This window comes from Malus sylvestris, chromosome 5 (assembly GCF_916048215.2).
Source record: "Malus sylvestris chromosome 5, drMalSylv7.2, whole genome shotgun sequence".
NCBI classification, from domain to species: Eukaryota; Viridiplantae; Streptophyta; class Magnoliopsida; order Rosales; family Rosaceae; genus Malus; species Malus sylvestris.
Genome location: NC_062264.1, coordinates 15,306,216 through 15,328,005, shown reverse-complemented (window position 1 = coordinate 15,328,005; position 21,790 = coordinate 15,306,216). Strand labels below are relative to the sequence as shown.

At 37.6% G+C, this 21,790-nt stretch overlaps 1 protein-coding gene across 2 annotated transcripts; it reads right to left on the bottom strand.

The window, feature by feature from the left end:
- Positions 1-18,768: 18,768 nt before the first annotated feature.
- On the bottom strand, positions 18,769-21,790 carry LOC126620757 (pollen-specific leucine-rich repeat extensin-like protein 1). Of its 2 annotated transcripts, XM_050289034.1 has the most exons (2): positions 20,303-21,790; positions 18,769-19,936 (listed from the first exon to the last, which is right to left on the bottom strand). In XM_050289034.1, the coding sequence occupies exons 1-2, from the start codon at positions 21,743-21,745 to the stop codon at positions 18,893-18,895; spliced, it is 2,487 nt and encodes an 828-aa protein (XP_050144991.1). In that variant the 5' UTR covers positions 21,746-21,790; the 3' UTR covers positions 18,769-18,892. The 2 variants fall into 2 exon arrangements, with proteins under 2 accessions (XP_050144991.1, XP_050144990.1); XM_050289033.1 differs by having other exon boundaries at positions 18,769-21,790.

Here is a 21,790-nt window from a genome sequence, read left to right as displayed (position 1 = left end):
TACTTGAAGCCCAATTGGTGGCCGGAGATGGTCAGAAAATGGCCTGAAATATGGCTGTCCGCGGGAAAACTGGTAACCTGCAGGAATTTCTGGGCAAACTTTAAACCGTTATAACTTTCTCATTTTTAAACCAAATTACACGACCCAAACATGAATTTCATCTACACATCATGAGGAATCCAATTATGGTGCTTAGAAGTCTCACCTTGGTCAGAATATTCGGGAAATTGACTTGCAAAGTGACGGCTCAAATGAAGGTTCTTGATTTGTTTGATCCCGAGGTAAACTTGAGTATCCAACACATGAAACAGGTTCCTAGGATGATGGTGAACATAGTGAGGATGTTTGCAAGGTCCAATTTGCTGGAAAAGAAAAGTTGGTGAATGATGGCGTGCCTCGGTGAAGAAGAGTGAATGAGAGGGAAAGTAACATGAGAAAGAAGAAGAAGAGGAAAGAAGAATCCAGAAAAATGGGGACCAATTTGTGGGTCCCATGTGGCAGACAACAAAGTTCACATGTGTTCAATTGTCAATTTACCAAAATACCCTCGATGTTTAAAGGTTCGTAGAATCTTCGTATAACTCCAAATTACATTTCGTTTGCATCCACGCGTTCATCTCGACGAGTACTATCCAAATATATAAAGATAAGTGTAAAAATACGTAGGGATCAAATATGCCATAAATATAAAAGCATCGAAACTAAGAATACGAAATACGAAATATGAAATTTTAAATAGTGAAGTCCGGAAACGGGATTTCACAAATTTGGTAATTGAAAATAGCTTTTAAAATATAATTACTGAGAACATAATCTTCTCAAGGTTTTGATTTAAAGGATAACTTATAGGCTAATCGTTTTTGGCACAATGGATGCTTTTACAGGACTAAACAGGGTCTAAGTTTCAAACCTTATGAAACTAAATCAAGAATGAGGCATTATTTATAAAACTTGACCAATAAGTAAACAATATTTATGAAACTGGACCAATAAGTAGACATTATTTATGAAACTGGACCAATAAGTAGATATTGTTTATGAAACAAAACCAAGAATTTAGACACTATTTCTAATACTAAACCAATAGGTGGAAACTATTTATGAAATTGGATTATACACTATTTATGAAACTGGACCAAGAACTAGACACTATTTATGAAACATGACCAAGAAGTAAGGACTATTTATGAAAGTGGACCAATAATTGGGCACTATTTATGAAATTAGACCAAGAAAGAGACAATATTTATGAAACTGTACCATTACTATACAGTATTTATGAAGCTTGACCTAATAATTAGGCACTATTTATGAAACATGACCAAGAACTAGACGCTATTTATGAAAATAGACCAAGAACTAGACACTATTTTTGAAACTTGACCAATAAATAGTGTAGTATCATTTACATAAATAGTGTTCAATTTCATAAACAGTGTCTGTGATGGACATGCGAGGTACCGTGCGTCAGGGTTTTTTTTTATAATTTTTTATATTAAAATTCTATCATTTTCATTAAAATTTAAGTACTTTTGTCTTTTTATTAAAATTTAAGAGGTTTCATTAATATTTCATTCTTTTTCATTAAATAAAGTTATAGCATGATTTTGTGTTAAAATAAACTTAACCCAATTCATGAAAGCTCCATTTTTTAAATCCCTACTTTTTTCCCAAAAACTTATCATTAGTTTGGAATTTGAAGATTTTCAATTTCGATGGAGGAGAAATTCAACTTTACCTCTCGGGCTACATAGACCTGATTGAATCTTCCTTTTTTTGCAAGCGGTTTTCCGATCTCGGAGTCCCCCTGGTTTTCTTGCGTTTTCTAGGGTTTCGATTCCATTCCCCCTGAGTTTTAAGGAGTGAATTTTTTGTGAATTAAAGCCACACACAGAAAAAAGAGATTAGACAGCCTGGGGTTAACACTTCCTCCTTCCATACCCACGGAAGCATGGGTTCCTTTACAAAGCAAAAGCCGAACACAACCTATAAGTGCCACAAAATCCATTTGAGATGGAGATGAAGCCTGTAGTAATACTCAATGGGAAGAAGAAGATCATTTTCCTTTTTAATTAATAAAATATTTTTCTTTTTTAATTAATAAAATATTTTTTTTTTTAATTATTAAATAAAAATTATTAGTTTAGTAATAATTATTTATTTATTATTCTAATTGGAGAAGAAGTGGGTCCTACTCATGCCACGTCATCATTTAATAGCCAAAGTGACAGAAAATTTAATGGAGGTGTGACATTGCAACGAATTCATAAGTTGAGGTATGACATTACAATGTTTAAAACAGAAAGTATAAGATTGTGATTCGAGCCATGGTTGAGGTAATTTTAGGTAATTTACCTAATTATTTTAATTCATTTAAAATATTATTTAAAAAAAAATAAAAAAACCAACCTCACCCATCCATAGTATCCATCCTTCCCCTCACTTCTCTCTCTCACCATGCCCAAGACCACCATCCCATCCTTTTTTCTCCCCCATCCCATCGTCGGCACCGCCATTGTCTGCAAGCTCCAAGCCCTAGGCTTCACAAACATTGTCCTCCACACCCACGCTGACGTCAAGAAGCCCCAGAAATGTACCTGCACCACCAAACCTCATCGGACCCCAAGCCAAACCCCAGAAACCCAATCGAACCTACTCTCCCTTCGATCCTAAAACCCCAGCGCAGCCACCTTCCATCCCTTGAGACAAAACCCACAAACCCAATTGAGCAAAGCCTGAAGCTTTCTCCTATCCCAAATTGCCACCACATGTTCGGAACATGAGAGAAAGAAAAAGTTGGATGTACATGGATTTTCAGTGGCAGTGGCAGAGGTGTCAGATGGGGTAGCAACATAGCATACCTAGCTTGCGAAATTCCAGTTGAGATTTGATTTGTTTGAGTAAATTAAAAATTGGGGACTGAAATTGTAAAATGATAGGTAGCGAATATTAGGGTTGAAGTGTAACAACCCGTCCTTAACTTTACGATTTTATTAATTTTAAATGCGTGAATTGACCAAAATACCCCTAGAGGCGAGATTGTTGACTTTTCTTGACCGTCATTTCGTGACGTTTATAAGCTATTGTTTTACTATATATTCTCGAAGTACTCGATGGTACGACTGCATATGCGTAAGCGAAATCGAATTTGGAGCTATGATGAAGATTTTAAGGAACTACGAAACTTGAGGGTGTTTAATGAAATTTGAATTTTGTGTATTTTATTATTTTCTGGTCGGACAATTTTAAACTTTTTATAATTTTTCTGGCCCGTGGGGCCCACACCAACACAAACTCTCATATCATCTCTTGTCATGTGTTACTCATCCCCCAACTCTTTGGGACACTCTCTCTTTTTCTCTCTAACTTTTCTAGCTCTCTTTCTTTCACTCTCTCCCTTTCTCTCCTCTGCAATGGCACACTGAGGACCACCGAGGCACCATCAGCCTCCCCACTCTGGCGAGATCGACCACCCACTAAATTAACACTCTTATCTCTCCCTTGTAACCAAGTTTCCATCACCACCATCGAACCAGTACACCCAGGGCACGACCTCCATGTTTTCCAACAAGTACCTTGTGAATTTTAGTGTAGGTAAGCCTCTTATAGGAGCATATTTATGCGACTTTGTTATCTTATTTCTTTGCATTTTCTTCGTTAATTTTCATTTATTTTGGTAATTTATGTTATTTTTGTATTATTGTAGGTCAAATTGGTAAATATGACAATAAATGGCAAAATGGAGCAGTTTTGGACTTGGATTGGACAGCAGGCATGGATAGCATATGGGCTGACATTTTCGGTGTTCAAATGGTGCTAGATATGTGCTAAAATTTGGTGAAATTAAAGTTGAGGCTTGGAAGACAAGGAATTACACAAAGAGGAATCTTAGTTGGAAAGGAACCTTATCTTATACAACCTTTTCTTATCCTATCTTGTCCAATCTTACCTTATCTTATCTCCAGCTACAAGGAGGAATCCTTATCATATTTCAACACTTCCTATCTAATTCTAGGAGTCATAAAATAATTCAAACAACCTAATATTTTTCCTCTTGGGATTCAGCTGTGCCTTTACCCTATATATACATTATTGCTACAAATTAGAGAGGGGAGGGAGTGTGCCGTAACCTGCAATCATCCATTGAAGTCACTGGAGTTTTCTGGGTTCATTCTATCTTTATTTTAAGTTTCAATGTTTATTTTAGATTATTTTTCAGTTATGATGAACATGTGTAACTAAGTTGCTTTTTAGCTATAGGTGGATTCGAAACCATGATCATATGTTTTATATAAATTGATTACATTAAGTTATTGTTTCATAAAACATGAATGCGATTTACTTATCTGCTTTATAGAGAACTTATTCTTGTATGTTTATTAAGGGTGCACACTTAGTTTGCGTGCAGGGATTTGATGCTAGAATATAAGAGAATTTCACCTAATCGTTATGAACTTATATTTGTAAGTAGTAAAAGTCACTAGTCATGATTAAGTTAAGTAAATTCTTGGCAGGAGTATCATGCTTTTCATAGTTACGAATGCTTTGCCAATGCTTATGATTTTCACAAAACTTAATGATCTTTGAGATGTATCTCTATCATGCTTTTCATAGTTAGGGAACTTGAGAGGAATAATTTGGTTACGTTGCTGAGTCCAATTCAATGAACTTAGGAAAATCTGAGAGTTAATTAGTGTTATTCACAGTTAATTTGGGGCATTGTCATTCATGGTTTATAGAAAGAATAACTGGAAATCGATTTGTATGCATATGTTTCATGTGTGGAGAAGAATCCTTTAGCTATCCTCTCACCCATATTTCTTTCACAACTTAATTTACTTTCTGCGATTTGCTTTTGCTTTCATTAAATTAGTCCAAAATTCCCCCAGTCATTGTTTTAATGTTAGTTTAACTTAGTTTTCAGTTTTATAAGTTTAATTTGTGTTGATTAGTATCCCTTCTAATCCCCAGAATAGAACGATCCCTACTTACTTGTACTACGTTTGCATAATTTATAGGGTTTAATTTGTGTGTTAGTTTCTACCACATCAACCTCGAAAATCCCCAAGATCTTCGTAGATTATGTTTAGGAGTACAATCAGGATGTTTTCGAGACGTTTTGGTGGCTTTTGGTGCTGAGACATGTCAAGGGAAACTTTCTCCAGTTTTCTGGTGAGAATCTGATGGCTTCGAGCAGTTTTCCGGCCAACTCTAGCCATGGCCAAGGAACCCAATGGTATATTTTGATTCCTTGTTTCTTGGGCTTCCACTTAATATATTAGATGACTAGTTTTAGGGGAGATTTGTAGTTGATCGAAAAAGGGGATTTCCAGCTTTCTCTTTCATTGAATCCGGCAACCTACAATCAGATCGACCCAACTCAAGAGGAAAAAAAAACAAAGATCCAAAAACCCAAATTTGGATTCGAAATCAAGATACGGCCTGACCCATTTCCTAAATGGATTTGGAATATTTCTTAGAATATTTCTTGCGTTGACTTTTTCAAAAATTTCTCGAAAACCCTTCTAGCCTAATTTCGACGTCTCGAGTCCATTTTTGACATTCTTTTAGTGAAATTCCGAAGATTTAACGTAGTTGACCGGCTCGGTGTCTTAGTTGACTTTTTAGTTGATTGTTGACTTTTTGCAAATTTTTCCAGGGACCCTCCTTAGCGTATTTCAATGCCCTGATTCTAAATCTGCACTTCATTTTCCCAAATTTAGTCGTTTTAGTTGAGTTTTTACTTACGGGACTCAATATTATGTTTAGGTGTGATTATTATCGGAGACTCTGGCTTTCCTAGTTTGAACGGCTACAACCTCGCAAGTATCTGTGGGTGAGTCTTTTCTTTTACATATAGTGTGTGTGTGTGTGTGTATATATATATATTTAGTTTCCATATATACATCTACTAACGAAGCTTCTATGTGATTACCATAATTAAATTAACGTTTACAAGAAATGTCGTAATGATGAGAATTAGGAAATCATTATAATCATATAGGATGCACAGGTATGCGTACTATTTCGGGATTACTTATGGTTATAGATAGTATTATGTCGACATGAATTACCGATTTACTATTGCATGATTTTATTTATGCTATCTGCTCATCGTGTGCTACACTGGTGTTAGTACTCGTTTGTGCTAGGGCGGCTTGACATGTATGTTCACATCGCATTGCACACTCACTTTGGATCCATTGTAGGTGTCAGTCCTATTTAGGACTCGTATGTGATGCGCATAGCGCTAGTCTTCATGTGATTGTAGTACTAGAGCGTAAATCATTATAACACCCAGTCCTGTTCATTCAAAATACTTATGCATGAACTCGTATGTTAGCATATGTCGATGAGCACTCTATATGATATGTTTGTTTATGCGAGATTATGTGATTACCGTACGTTAGGCGTTTGTTTACGAAATATTGTGACGTATTGAGTTCCTGAGATATTGCAAGCTACGGTAAGTATTTTCACACTATACGTAGTATGTATATTTGGAAACTATATTTGTTTTATGGCGAGGTGTTATTATGTTTTCAATAAGGTTTTTACAAAGCTTTATTTTTAGGCCCACTTACCTTTGTTTTTTCAACCCTGGATTTAGTGGCAGTGTTCGTGTTGACAAGGATTTCTGGCAAATGCTGATATATAAGACTACTTCGGATGGTATAGTTATTATTCTAATTTTACTATACTTTACTTATGCTCTGACATTACCTGTGAAATGGGTTCATCCCCGCTCACAAGCACACTCTTGCATTTAGGCACTTTTAAGTTTAAATTTATTCACATTTTCCCCATTAAACAACTCAATTTGGAATCCAAATGGACATTCCGGGTCAGGGTGTCATGAAGAACAGCAGGCACCCAAAGCCAAGGAGAGAGGGTAGTAATTCGCAGGTGAGGGCGGTAGTGGGGGAGTTAGTTTTTGTTTTGGTGGTGAAGGAAGGAAGGAAGGTTGAGGGATACATGTGGACTGGGAAAGAAGGGTGAGGGTGACGAGTTTGTAGGGGGTGGGTCCCACATTTTTTAAATAAAAATAATTAAATGATTTTATTTTAAATTTTTTAATTCAATTAATTTTTTAATCCAGTCGGGCTAGAGAGTGGCCCCTCCTCAAGCCATATCGTTTTTTTTCTTAACAGAGAAATTAACAAAAAAACTGATGGATGTCTGACATTGCAACAAATTCATAAGATGGGGCATGACATTGTAATTTTTAAAACATGAGGTATGAGATTGTGGTCCGACCCATAATTAAGGTAGTTTTGTGTAATTTACCCTTTGAAGTTTGAATATCAAATGATACAAAATTGAACTCAACCTTGATCTATAGGTTGCGTTTTCTATGATGCGACAAAGCTTTGCGGAGGCGTGCAAACTAAATGGGGGCCATTGGATGAAATCTGTACAGCCGAAAATCAATCCATCAAAATGAGCTTTGGGTGAAACCAAGTCATAAATGACCTGTCACTAATTGAAAACGGTACCCTGCATCAATTAAAAAATTTTGAAATTTAAACGCTCCTCCCCTCCCTCCCCGACATCAACAATTACCACCATAAATTTATCTTCTCCCAACAGTCTCTATCTCTCGCTAGCCCTCTACCATCATTCCCATCGAAAAGTTGCTTACTGTTCAAATTTTTCGTTGTTGTTCGAAACCCAGTCGTAGTTATGTTGTGCTTGTCGTCTCTTGCCTCGATGCACTTCCACACAAAAGTTTAGAAATTCAAGCAAGTTTGGTTCGAGGGTGAGCATTTGGTTCCACATAAAGGACGTGGTGCTTGCTTACTTCGAGTTAGTTTCAGAGTCGTTGCTTCCCCCAATAGTCGACATCATACTTCATTCCCCAAAGTAAATTTGAAATTTGGTGAATTAAGAAATATGGAACCCTAGAAATAATTTTTTTTATTTGTAAATTCAATCAATTTGATTAATTATGCTAGTTGATTGATGAAATTAGTTGAAATTGGTGGATATTTGTGAAATTTTTGGAAAATTTCGGTGGATGTGGGTTTATAAATGTCGTTGACATGTTATGAGTAAGGGATAGGTAGTCCAGTTTTATTTTTTTTTCAAGTTATATTGTTGAGTTGGGAATGATTTGTGTTGATGAAATCTTTGTTAATTTTATGAATTAAGTTGATATTACTTAAGTCATAAAGGTTTTGTAAGGTCCTGTATTTTCAATTGCGTTGTGGTTATTATTTATTACTAATTAGAATGAACCTAAGATACATTTTTACATAGCTGTTCACGTGTTAAACCTAATAGTGAGAGGTGTCAATACTATATTTTGGACGCGGCATATTTTGGAGCAATTGAAAATAAGGTTAGTAGTTGTCAAACCCATGGCATGGAGGTCTGAAGATTAGCAGGTGGCATATTATTTGCATGCAAAAGTACCATGTGTTTGATTTATTAAAGTGAGTAAGCACTTTGATGCCACGACTAGGATATATATTGGTGGCTTATCTTCTTCTAATTGGACCAACAAAAGACTTAGGTCAGTAGCTTCATTTTCAACCAATTAGAGCCTTTGGGTTGCCGACTATTTGACACTATAAATAGGAGCTTTACTCCATTTGTACAATTTGCATGCACTAGTTTACGTAGAAGTGGTGGTTGTATATAAGTGTGTATATATAAATATAGGGAGACTTTGGATATGGTCCTTAGCTATAAATATTCTTTGATTGAAACCTTGTTGGTTTTTAATTTTTGATCGAGGTCCCTGAAATTAATGTGATAATTTATTTCTATGTATGTTACTATATTTTTTAAATTAAAAATTAGAAATTTTAGTTGTTTATTGATAGGAGCATATTTATGCGACTTAGTTAGCTTGTTCTTGTGCATTTTTGTTGTTATTCCTTAAGTTATTTTAGTGTTTAAAATCATTTTTCGTGCAATTTCAGGTTCTAAGGACAAAGTATGCAAAAAGGTGCATTTTGGAGCCTTTTGGAGTAGTCTTGGGCATGAATTGAATAGCTTATGCTTGGAGCAATATAGATGGACGAAATTGAAGACCAAAGCATGCTAGGAATCAGCTAAAGAGAGGAAGAAAAATTAATTCAAGTCAAGGAAGGAAAAGGAATCCAAGAAGAAGAAGGATTGATCAAGTCAAAGTTTCTTAATCCTAATCTACAAAGGTTTCAGCTACAAAGAAGGAGTCTTAAACACTTTGGGATGCCTAATTCCTTGCTCTAGGAGGATGCCGCACCCTTCTCATCAATTACCCTTCCTTGCCGCACAAGTAAACACATTCCCTTTTAATTTAGGACCCAAATCAGCAAGGAAAACTCATTCTCTTCCCTTGCCGCATAGGAAAATCCTTTTCCCTTTATTTTCAGTCTTTGCCGCACCCTACATCCCCTTTTCCTTAGGATTCTGACTTTAATTCCTATTTCCCTTTAAGTTTTGGTTTAATTTTTGTTACCTAAATTATTTCCTAGCCTTAAATACCCAAAAGTCTTTAAATAAACACTCTAGCCACATTCTCTATCTCTCATTCACCATTCTACACATTCATTCACTCCCATACACAATTCCAGCCATTCTCTTTTCCTTGCCACAACCCCATTCAACCTAGAACACATTCCTGACCCCTAAACACATCTCATACACTTCATCCACCTTTGTGCCGCAGCAAGAAGAAAGAAGGGAAGACTCTTGAATGTTCGAGCTTGATTGTTAGAGCATTCTAGGTGTAATTCGTTCTATATTTACAATGTTTAATTTCTTTTTCTTTCGTTTTGCTGTGAACATGAGTGGCTAAATCCCTACTTAGCTAGGGGGAAATTCAAAGCCATGAACATCCTTGAGATATGAATTGATTTCTTCCAATCGTGATTTAATAAGTTGTGAATGCAATTCAATTAACTGTTTTCTTCAAAACTGATTCTTGTGTGTTGATTAAGGATGCATACTTAGTTTTCATGCATGAATTTGATGCTAGAATATAAATGAGTTTCACCTAATCGTTACAAATTTATATTCATGAGTAGTGAAGATTGCTAGTCACAATCGCGTTAATTGAATTCTTGGCAAACGTATCATGCATTCATAGTTACCAATGTCTCGTCAACACTTATGATTTTCATGGAACGTAATGATCTCTGATTGTATCTCTATTATGCATTCATGTAGGGGACTTTTGGAGAATGATTTGGGTTGTCGCATGCATTCATCCAATTCAATGAGTAAAGGAAAATCTGAGGGTTAATTAGTGCATCACGGTTAATCTGGGGTGTTGAGCTTCATAATTTATTGAAAAGCAATTGGAAATCGATTCATGTACAAGTGTGTCATGTGTGAAGAATTGACCTCTAGCTAATCCATCAACCATCTTATTTCCCAAAATTCATTTTACAATCCGTTTAGTTTTACAATTTGTTTATTTGTTTCAAATTCGTCAAAGCCAACTCCCCCTTTACTTTGTTGAGTCATATTAGTTAGAAACTGTTTTAGTTTGTGTTTTTAAGTGTTTTGAGTCAAGGTAAAACCAATTTCGTCCAAATCACTTTCTAGGGTCTAGTTTGAGTCTATTTAGTTGTTTTAAGCTGTTTTGAGTCACTATAGTTAGTTTTGAGTCTTTCAGTTTGTTTCGAGTTCTTTGAGTCTAGTTAAGTGTTTTCAAGCCTAGTTTTGTGTTTTAAAGTTAGTTTAGCATAGATTAGCAATCCATCCTAATGTCCGGTCCAGAACGATCCCTACTTACATCTTTACTACAATTGTCAATAAGAGGGTTTAATTTGTGTGCTTATATATTTTCACATCATTTATATAAATGAGATTTTAAATAAAAAACCATAATTTGTGGGATTAAAAATATTAAAATATAAATATACTATTGTGTGTGTGTGTATATATATATATAAACATGGGTACATTCATCAAAATTAACCAAAAAAATTATTCTATCCAAACTTGGGTACATTCTTCAAAATGACAAAAAAAAGATATTAGGCCTAACAACATTAGTAAATTTCTTGGATTAAACTTGACATGAATACATTTTAAAATCAAAGAAAAAAGAATGTACCCATATAAGTTTAAAAATGGATTAGAAAAAAATTGAATATATTTTATATAAAAAAAAGGGTACATTTTACATATAACAAATTGGTATGTTTAAGAATGAGTACATTTTAACATTAAAAAGTTTTACATGAATGGGTACACATAATTAGCATGGGTACATTTAGCAAAATAAAAAGTTAAAAAACAATATATATATATATATATATATATATATATATATATATATATGGGTACAAATACAAATAAACTTTAAAAAATATGGGCACAAAAAGAAATTAATATATGGGTACAAATTAAAAAAAATTACAAATTAAAAATGGGTACAAACTAAAACTAAAAATATATGATAAAAAATTTAGTCATAAATATAAATATACTAATTGTAACATTTTTAACATTAAATGAATATATTTATAAATAAAAATAATATTTTATTATTGAAATAATTAATGATATTATTAATACCCAAGGACCTTTATCAAAAATTGAAAAGGAATAGGATTTTAATCAATGGAGTAGCAAAATGAAGGATGAGAACCTAATTTCTCCATAAATATATGTATTAATATTAATATATATGTATGTACGTTTGTGTGTATACATTATATATGTATATAGAGAGAGAGATTAGGAAAATAAGAGTGGAATTATACATGGCGTTGGTTGTGATCAACTTCGTAGAGCTTGGAACTTGGGTTGGAATACAAAGGTTCTAGCTTCGGATTTAAGGTAGGGGTTCTCGGGGAACTTATCACCATTGGGGTATTTGTCTTGTTTAAGCTTTGTGAAATATGTGTTCTACTTGATGTATCTCTATAATTGATATAATTGTGGATATTGGAATATGATTTATATTACTGTTATTGTTGATAATGTGGAGATCGTGAGAATATTGATTATATGTACGTCATTGCATATTGGAGCTGGTGGATTTTATTGGAATAAGAGAAGTTTCGTATTTCATTTTCATTTTTACATTTACTTGTGCACCGGGCACCGGGTCATATTTTTCCGCTACCCCGGGTCCAATGCTTGACATGTTTTTTCCTTGTAGATGTATTGTTATAAAAATTTGTTGACATGTTGTGTTATTGTTATACATTGCGGAATTTGGTTGTTATCAGGGTAATATATTGTTCATTTGGTTGAATCCTTGTTTTGTTATGGGTATAGGAGATGGCAACTCAAGGGGTTTAACTAGCAACAAAAGAGAAAGAACCGTATAGGGGAAGGGTTAACAACCTAAGCAAGTCGTGTACTAGGAGTCATGCATCAAAAGGTTAATGATGCACAACTTGCTGGGTTTGGGGCATCATCCTTTGGACACTTAGAGAGTGTTGATAGACTAGCCTTTAGTGGCCAATTAGTGTAAGAATTGTCACTCCGTAGAGTGGCTAATCAAGGGCTGAAAGATTTAGAAGGACTCACGTATTTAATAGGTTGTGAAGTGACCTGGTCCACGAAGAACTTTTGTCTCATTACATGGTTTCGTTGTGACGAACTCTATGAATTGTGTTTCTACTGAGACAAGGGAAAACTTGAAAAAAATTAAAAAATTTATCTTTAAAAGGGGAAAATGTAGAAAAATATTAGAAACGTTCATATTGACAAGGGTGACAACTTTTCTAAAGAACTAAACTCCAAAACCTTAACCCATAATCTGAAACCTTGACCAGTCAAGTGTAAACATAAAATGGTAATCCAACAATTAGTATTTGTCACTTTGATTTTTTCATTATAGGTTAACATTTTGGAGTTTAGTCGTTCAGCAACATTGTTGCCCTTGTTAATACAAGCGTTTCTAATATCTTTCCACATTTTTCCCTTAAATTTTTTTTTTTTTTTTTCAAAATTTCCCCTTTCTTAGTAGAAACACTATTCAATATTGTTCTGGTCGTCCCAATAACCAATTTCGCCATATGTACCGATCATATCGTAAATGATGTCATCCCAAGTGTCCTCATAATTTTTCAAATTTTTTACATTTCTACCTTTTTTATTATTAATTATTAATTACAAATTAATATTTTACACATTAAGTTCCACATGGTATACCATCTTATCATCCAAACCCCCTAATTACATTCCACAAATTTTAACCAACTCCAATCTCCTTTCTTAAATTCCATTGCTTCTCCTTAAATCTTTAATTTTCCATCAACTACACTCAATCATGACAATAACACCCAATTTGCCTCCAATCTTGTTAAATACATCAAACAGCACCCAAAACTTCATCCCAAATCTTCTTTAATACACCAACATCCATAACTCATCCTCCAATTAATACCCCACCTCCCAAAACAAATTTGGTCATCTTTAATACTCCCAATTCCAATTATGTTTGTCCTACACCAACTCCAAATCTCAGCATCCAATCACCGTGAATATACCCTCTACCAAAAGAATCAAACTGTGTCAAGAAGAGGCCACTGCCACTACTCGTTCCAAGCATTTATTTTCAGGTAGACATAACTCAACACATTGTCTTTTGGTTTGGAAGACACCTTGATTTCATTGGGGAAATCGAACGCGCTCCTAGTGAGTTGAGTATTGTTCAAAAGGCAAACCAAGAATTAAAAACTAAGGCAATGAGGTTGCTTGTCGGCATCCAACATATGAAATACTTGAATACAACTGAACTAATAGACAAGTCTAAGGGTTGCACCTACACTAAGGAGAAGTGGAATTGAGGAAGAACATGTTGTGCACGAAGAGGTTAATTCTTTTAAGTTTTATGCCTAACTTGTGTTGGCAATTCATGATGTAACCGTAAATGTGGTCCTGTTTTTTGGAACACAAATGTTTGTAGAATGCCCTTAAGATTAGATGTGGGAGTGGGATGAGTACATATTTTTTGGTTTTTTGGAACACAAATGCATGTAGAATGTCTTTAAGATTAGATGTGGGAGTGGGATGAGTACATGTTTTTTGGAACACAAATGTTTGTACACTTTCTTGAACAATGGATGTGGAAGTGGTGATATGTTTCAGTGTACTACTGAGTTTTGTCTCACTTTTGTCTTTGAAAATTTATTTTTTGCTACTGGAAGGACCAAAGTGATAAGACTACCTGAGGGCAAACACAGTTCTTCATAAGTGCTCATAAAGACACACACGTTAAAACTGTCAAGTTTTTAGCCTATTAAATGTGACTATATACGAACTCAACATTTTGTTGCCACCATAGCACATTCTTAATGTCGTTACTGTAAAAGGCTTTGGATTTGGAAGGATTATTGATGAACAAGTAGTTGTAAACTGACTCCCTAACCGCCTTACAAAACTATTCACAAGCCATCATATACCCACAATAGGCAGTCATAAATCCATCATTTCCACCTAGTTTTTGTTGGCGTCACATTTAATGACATCTAAATTGATCATCTGTAAATGGAAACCAAGGACAATTCATTAGCCAACATTTTCTTCGTCGACAATACATCTGTAATGTAGTTACACAGAAAGGGTAACCAATTGTAAGGAATATTGATGACAAACTAGTTGTAAACAAACTACCTGACAACTTTACACAACTATTCATAAGCCATCATATACATATAACAGACCCTTATTTATTTGTTGTTTCCATCCATTTTTTGTTGGTGTGGCATTTAATGCCATCTAAATTGATCGTCTATAAAAGCAAGGCAAAAACAATTCAGTAGCCAACACTTTCTTCAGCAATAACCATGGCAACAACACATGTCATGGCTTTGTTAGGGAGTGATGGTGATTCTGATGATCCGACCGATCAAATTGCAGAAGCAAAGAGCAAATTTTCTGCCAACTCACGCTCCATCAATAAATGGCATCAAAAGTGCCTCAAACATGAATCCACAATGGTTGCATTATAGTAACAACTTAACGAGGCGTTGTACAAATCAGCCAAGTACAAACTCTAAATACATATCTGAAAACGTAAGTATGATGAACTAGTTCTAAAAAGGAAGATGATGAATGTTGTAGTTCAATCATTTCAATAGCGATGAAGCACCTCTAAGAAGAGTGTGACTCTTCTTTTTATGATGGGTTTAAGAAATTTCGTTCATATTTCCATCAGGTTCGGTAAGGATATGATTGGGACAACATCATGGCCCACACATAAATGACATTCTTAGAGACGGTGGTGAGTACACATAGCACGAGTATGTCAAGGTGGCTCACAATGCACCCAATGATACTTAGCCTGAAATCTCCCTTCCTATATATTTGCTCCCATCGTTATTGTAGTGTTCCGCCTTTGTCATTCTCCATCTTGAAATGAAGTGAATCGTTTTTCTCTTGCTCATCTCAAAATGCTCTTTCAACATTTCCACATTATGCCCGATTTGATGAGCTTGCAATTGATATTTGGCATTATACATACCCTTGGAGGTGCAACCAATTTTTTTAATTCCTCCACTTTGCACCTCCAGTAAACCCACTTGTTTACTTATTAAAATATTGGCATATGCACATTGTTCAATCATCATCTTCTTTGACTCTGAAACTCGACAATGTCATCTAAATAAGTCTGACGCAGTTGACATAGGTTATGTCCTTCATTGAAAACTGTTACAACAAATGTTTCATAACCAATTCCCTTATTAAGCGCAAGTTTTGCCTTACACTCAGTTCTAGCATCTCCCTTCCTACCTTTCCTTTTAGGTATGGGATTAGCATCCACCAACTTCTTTCCTTGTTTGCGACAAACAAATTATTTCCTTAACCAACGTTCACCATCATTGGACTTTTTACTACTATGCTCTCGAAACCCAAACCCCACTGTAAGTGCATAATTGTTGTAAAAAGCATACTTTTCATCCAACGGCTCAAACTCTTTTTTTAATTTCAGTTTCAACTCATCGTCAACGGTTGGAAAAACTATTCAACCCTCCCTGCACTAGATTTAGCCCCTTTATCTACATCATCTCTTTCCACCACAATTTCATTTGTTTCTATTCATCCACCCATCAAATTACACTTCTATGTCTACCTGCTACAAATCTACAAAACTACAACAAAACTTATCACAACCCAGCACAAGTTTTGCACATATATATCTAAAGTCCAATTTCATGATTTTAACCAAGTAAAATTCCAGAATTACATAAAACGAAATGGAATGGAAATGCATCAGAACAAAGGTTCTCGATTTTTTCAGACTCACCTTCACAATCTCAGTTTATTCATAGATTTTGGAAGAACATTCCACTGGGCATGCAAAAATGTTGACCCTAAAACCTACCAAGTCTACGTGGCGTGCATGCTGAATAGCTAATGAGTTAACTACATCATTCGATTGAATGCGGGGCATGCCAACTTGACAACCAAGCTCGGTCGGTGAGTGAATGAATGTGGTAGTAGTGGTGTCGAACGTGCTACTGATTTTTGTCTTATGATCATGGCCGATGAAGGAATTTGTCTCAGCCTCTAGGTTGAAGATAAGACTACTAGTTTCCTTGAAGTTTACGAATCATCAGCATCGGGCTCGGCCACTGTGATTATATTTGTGCAAATATAAGTACGCCGAATCGCTACCAAACTGTATGGACATAAATATTGAAAAGAGATAAGTGTCTTGATTGTAAATGTGGTTTGGACATTAGAATGCCGAACTCTGAAATGTACTTGTGAATATCCACTCATAAAATAAACTCGGCTTTTGATGTGTCGAGCCATGTAACTTGGTAACACCTCACTTCGCCAAGAAAGCTAATGAAGTGACCTCTTCCAATAAGGACTCAAAAACTCCCTACTGGCCAAGACTTGGATAAATAATTAGTCAATCTCGAAGCAGTGTTGTTAAGACTAACTGAAGGTGCTCCTTGGTCGCCAGATTCTATGGCTCCAGTATTGTTAAGACTAACTAAAGGTGTCGCCAATTGTCAACCATAGTGTTGTTAAGACTAACTAAAGGTGTGCTTGACGAAGTTAGAAAGGTGAGTGTTTTCTCAAGAATGAGAGGGTTTCGCGTAGAGTGAAGGTTTGCGCATGGCATGTTTGTTTGTGTGTTAGAAGGAGCTTTGAATGATTCATTCCCTTCTCTATTTAAAGTAATAATTTCCCACATAGCTGAAGTAGAATCCCACTCGGATTATAATTCTTCAATTTCTCCTTCATCCATTCTGAATGGGCTTTGACCAATCCTAGTATATTTAGGACTTTGAATCCAACCTTATTATCCTCAAGTTTTAATTCTTGATCCTTAACATATGCTCCTTGATTCAAGGCATCACTGATATCTGAGGACTCCTTATAGTATCAAGACTGGGCCAAAATCCTATCCAAGTTTGATGAGAACAACTCCTGGTAGGACACGTCTTATCCTTCTTGGGCTAGGCTTTCCTTGGGAATATCTCAAGACACCCTTGGCTTTTCCTGTGGGCTGAGCCCATTACCGCTCTCGTCCTAAAATTAATAATTGGGTCCAAACACATATACAACTAAAATAGTCAGTACAGTCCAAGTTGCCAAACGAGGCCACATAGTCTTCTTATTGACTAATAACGAGAGAATAATGCTGAATTTGAAGGTTAACAAAACTTTGAAGTTACTGATCCTTAAATCATAATTATATTAGTTATTAAATTACTTTTTTGAAATAAATTTAAAAGATGTTGCATTGATCCCAATACTCAGATGTTAGATGGTCAAATAGAAAGAAAGGTAAATGTCCACTTCTCGTAGAAATCCATAACTAAATGAATTGGCAGTGAAGTTTGATGACATGTTGGAAATGTGTAGCAAATTATATACACATTTTTGTTGTTGTAATTGGACTGAGGAAGTTGAAAGAAATGTAAAAGAAGAAGTAATTAGGTTTAGGCCTAAACCGCCAGACCATACAGTTGTTTTCTTACCTATTTTTGTCAAATTTGAACCATGTTTGATTGTGAGTTGGAGTAAAACCGATCAAAACTGAATTGTGCCTATCCCTATACACATTTGTACCTCTTTTGTATGTTTGCCCAGATCCTCAGTTTTAGGGGTAAGCGTATGGGAAATTGATTGTATTGATACTTCTACAACTCCCATTTTGTTTTTTAGCATTTTATGAATTTAATATTTTCAACTTGTAAAAATGTCGAACTTGTACTTCAATTTGCTTACATCCTCATCTCCTTTCTACCTCCACTCTCACACTATGTTTAACAGATCGATGTATTTTCCTTGAAATCCCACTTTACTCTTGCTCTTCGTCCCACAACAGCAACAGCAACACCCCCCCCCCCCCCCCCGCTAAAACAAACCCAAATTTTAGACAGAATCATAAGCAATTTCTTGTCTCGTTGAGATCAACAATTTTAATGTTTGTAAAGGTGTGACATTTCTATTCAAATAACTAAAAGCATGTTTAATAATGTTTTGAAAAATATAGTTAAACATAGTTTTTGAATTTTGCAGTTTTAAGTGAAATTTTGTAAAACCATATGTGCTTTCTTAGGAAGTGCATTTTCATAAAGCACTTGAATTTCAAAAATAAATGATGATATTCTTAGTAAATGAAAGAACTTATAAGCAATACTGATTTGCGTATATACAAACTTCCCAAACAAGCCTTTACTGACAATACAAACATTAATTTCGTTCATGATCAGCCACAACTTTCAATCACTTTTTCTCTTTTTTTCTGTTTTATTTCTTTAGCAATAAATTGTCGATGAGTTAACACATATTAAGTATAAATTTACATTAGCAAAAGATAGAACCAATCAAGTTGCATGGAAGGTATTGAAATTGTAAACTCACTGTATTTGGTAAGATTCTCAAGTTACAAGTGAACGTGTAGAGGGTGTTTTGTAACTAGAGAAGAAAATACAAAATGAAGCAAACATGTGAAATGATAAACTACTACTCAATAGCCTGGGAACATTGGTGGTGGTGGCGATGAGTATAGTGCTCCAATGTTTGGTGGTAGCACGAAGTCTGGTTGGGTTGGTGGTGGAGACTCCACAGGAGGAGGCAAATGAGGAGATGGAGTTGGAGCTGGGGGAGAAGGTGATTCGATTGGCGGTGGTGGGGATTGGACTGGTGGTGGTGGGGATTGGACAGGCGGCGGGGGAGATTCGACCGGCGATGGTGGGGATTCGATCGGCTGTGGAGGGGATTCGACTGGGGGTGGTGGGGATTCGATCGGCGGTGGCGGGGATTCGACTGGTGGTGGTGGGGATTCGATCGGCGGTGGCGGGGATTCGACTGGTGGTGGGGGGGATTCAATTGGTGGTGGGGGAGATTCGACAGGCGGTGGTGGGGATTGAATTGGTGGTGGTGGTGGAGACTGGACAGGTGGTGGTGGAGATTGAATTGGCGGTGGAGGGGATTGGACAGGTGGTGGTGGTGACTGGACTGGTGGTGGTGACTGCACAAGCTCTGGAGATGGTTCTGGTGTTGGAGATGGTGATGGAGGAGATTGCACAGGTTCTGGCGTTGATGGTGGTTGAATTGGAAACAACGGAGGACCTTTAGGGCTACGGCCAATCGGGCTTGGTGCAGGTGTGAGTATTGGTGGCTCAACCTCTGGTGCTTTAGGAGGCTCCACCTCCGGCGTTGGAGGTGGCTCAGCCTTAGGTGTTGGTGGTTGCTCGACCTTTGGTGTTGGAGGTGGCTCAACCTTTGGTGCAGCAGGTGGCTCGACCTCAGGTGCTTGGGGTGGCTCAACCTCAGATGCTTGGGGTGGCACAACCTCAGGTGTTTGGGGTGGCTCAGCCTCTGGTGTTTGGGGTAGCTCAGCCTGTGGCATTGGCGGTGGCTCAACTTTTGGTGTTTGAGGAGGTTCCGGCTTAGCTATTGGAGGTGGCTCCGCTTTAGGTGCGGGAGGTGGATCAGCTTTAGGTGCAAAAGGTGGCTCAGCTTTAGGTGTAGGAGGTGGCTCGGCCTTTGGCTCAGGTGGCGGCTCAACCTTTGGCGTCGTAGGTGGCTCAGCCTTAGGGGTAGGTGGTGGCTCAGCCTTAGGGATGGGTGGTGTTTGGATCTTTGGTGCCTCGGCCTTTGGCTCGGGTGGTGGCTCAGCCTTTGGGGTGGGTGGTGGCTCGGCTTTAGGGGTGGGTGGTGGTTCAACCTTTGCCATGGGAGGTGGCTCATCCTTAGGGGTAGGTGGTGGCTCAGCCTTAGGGGTGGGTGGTGGTTGGACCTTTGGCGCCTCGGCCTTTGGCGTGGGAGGTGGTTTAACCTTTGGTGTGGGTGGTGGCTCGGCCTTAGGGGTGGGTGGTGGCTCAACCTTAGTGGTGGGTGGTGGTTCAACCTTTGGCATGGGAGGTGGCTCAACCTTTGGAGTGGGTGGTGGCTCAACCTTTGGCGTGGAAGGTGGCTCTGCCTTTGGAGTGGGTGGTGGCTCAACCTTGGGGGTGGGTGGTGGCTCGACCTTCGGTGTGGAAGGTGGCGGCTTGGCCTTCGGTGTTGGTGGTGGGGGCTCGACCTTCGATGTGGGTGGCGGCTCTACCTTTGGCGTCGGTGGTGGACTAACCTTTGGCGTTGGAGGCTTTGGTGTCTTAGGTTTCTCTGGTGTAGAAGAACCACCACAATTCTTGCTGCAATCCACAGGCTTAGTTACCACAGGGAAACATGTCTTTGTGTTCTTTTGCTTGGGCCTTCCTGGCATGCAATTGCCTGAGTCATCTAAGACTATTTTCGATTTAGGATTTGGCATACAGTTTTGAGCCTCCCCACTAAAATAGTTGTAAGCAAATGTGAAATTTGCCAACTTAGGCAACGTGCAAATCTTATCAGTCACAAACCCTGTCAACCTGTTGTACCCAATACCCAATTCCTCAATGCTCTGCAGCCCGACGAAGCTCTTTGGCAAAGAACCTATAAATCCATTGTAGCACACATCAAAAACCTGCAAGTTTCCTAGGTTTCCAATCTCAGGAGGGAAGCACCCACCAAGCTGGTTGTTCATGAAGATTAGCTCGTTCACGTTGTGCATGTTTCCAACGCTATGCGGAATGCAACCACTGAAGTTGTTAAACGCAAATGACACAACAGAAACCTTGGAGTTTCCAATCGTCTCTGGAATCGCCGATGTGAATCGGTTGTGGTTCAAGAAAATGGCATCAAACTCCTTGAAGAAAAGCTCCGGAGGCAGCTCGCCTTCGAAGCCATTGAACCGAAGGTCAAGGTACTTGCAATTAGGCCAGTGGAGGACAACTCCAGGAAAACGACCAACAAATCGGTTGTTGCTGATGTCGAACTCATACATGAGCGTCAGCCTCCTGAAGCTCTCTGGGATGATGCCGCAGAACCTATTGGAGTTGATGTGGAAGAGTGCGAGGTCGGTAAGGAGCCCCATTTCGACAACGAGATGTCCTGCAATGTCTCCATGGTTGAGGTCTATGCCGGCCACCACATTCAAGCTCGAGTCGTCGAGTGCTGGAGCGCAGAACACCCCTTTGTAGGCGCACACATTCTCCCCTTCCCAGTTGGCAGTGAATTTAAAAGGGTCGGAAAAAATAGCGCTCTTCTGTGCCTGGAGAGCGACATAAGCCCTCTTGAGCCTGTCGTTTTCAAACTTTAGTTTGACGTCGACTTGAACCTCGTAGTTGTCAGGGAGGTCGCCATTCTCCGGGAGAGAAATGAGCTGGCGGTGGGCTATGTGAGCGGCTTCAGCATCAGTTAGGGCGAAGGAGGGAGCGGGAAACGAAGAGATGAGGAAGGAGAGGAGAAGAAAGCAGCAACCTGAGACCGTGGGCGAGAGGAGAGGTGGAGCCATGGCTGAAGTGTGCTATCTTGGCTTGGCCCAAGGCTGCTTATAGAG

Excerpts from the sequence above, each read along its gene's own strand:
- LOC126620757 (XM_050289033.1), bottom strand. The coding sequence starts at position 21,745 with ATGGCTCCACCTCTCCTCTCGCCCACGGTCTCAGGTTGCTGCTTTCTT.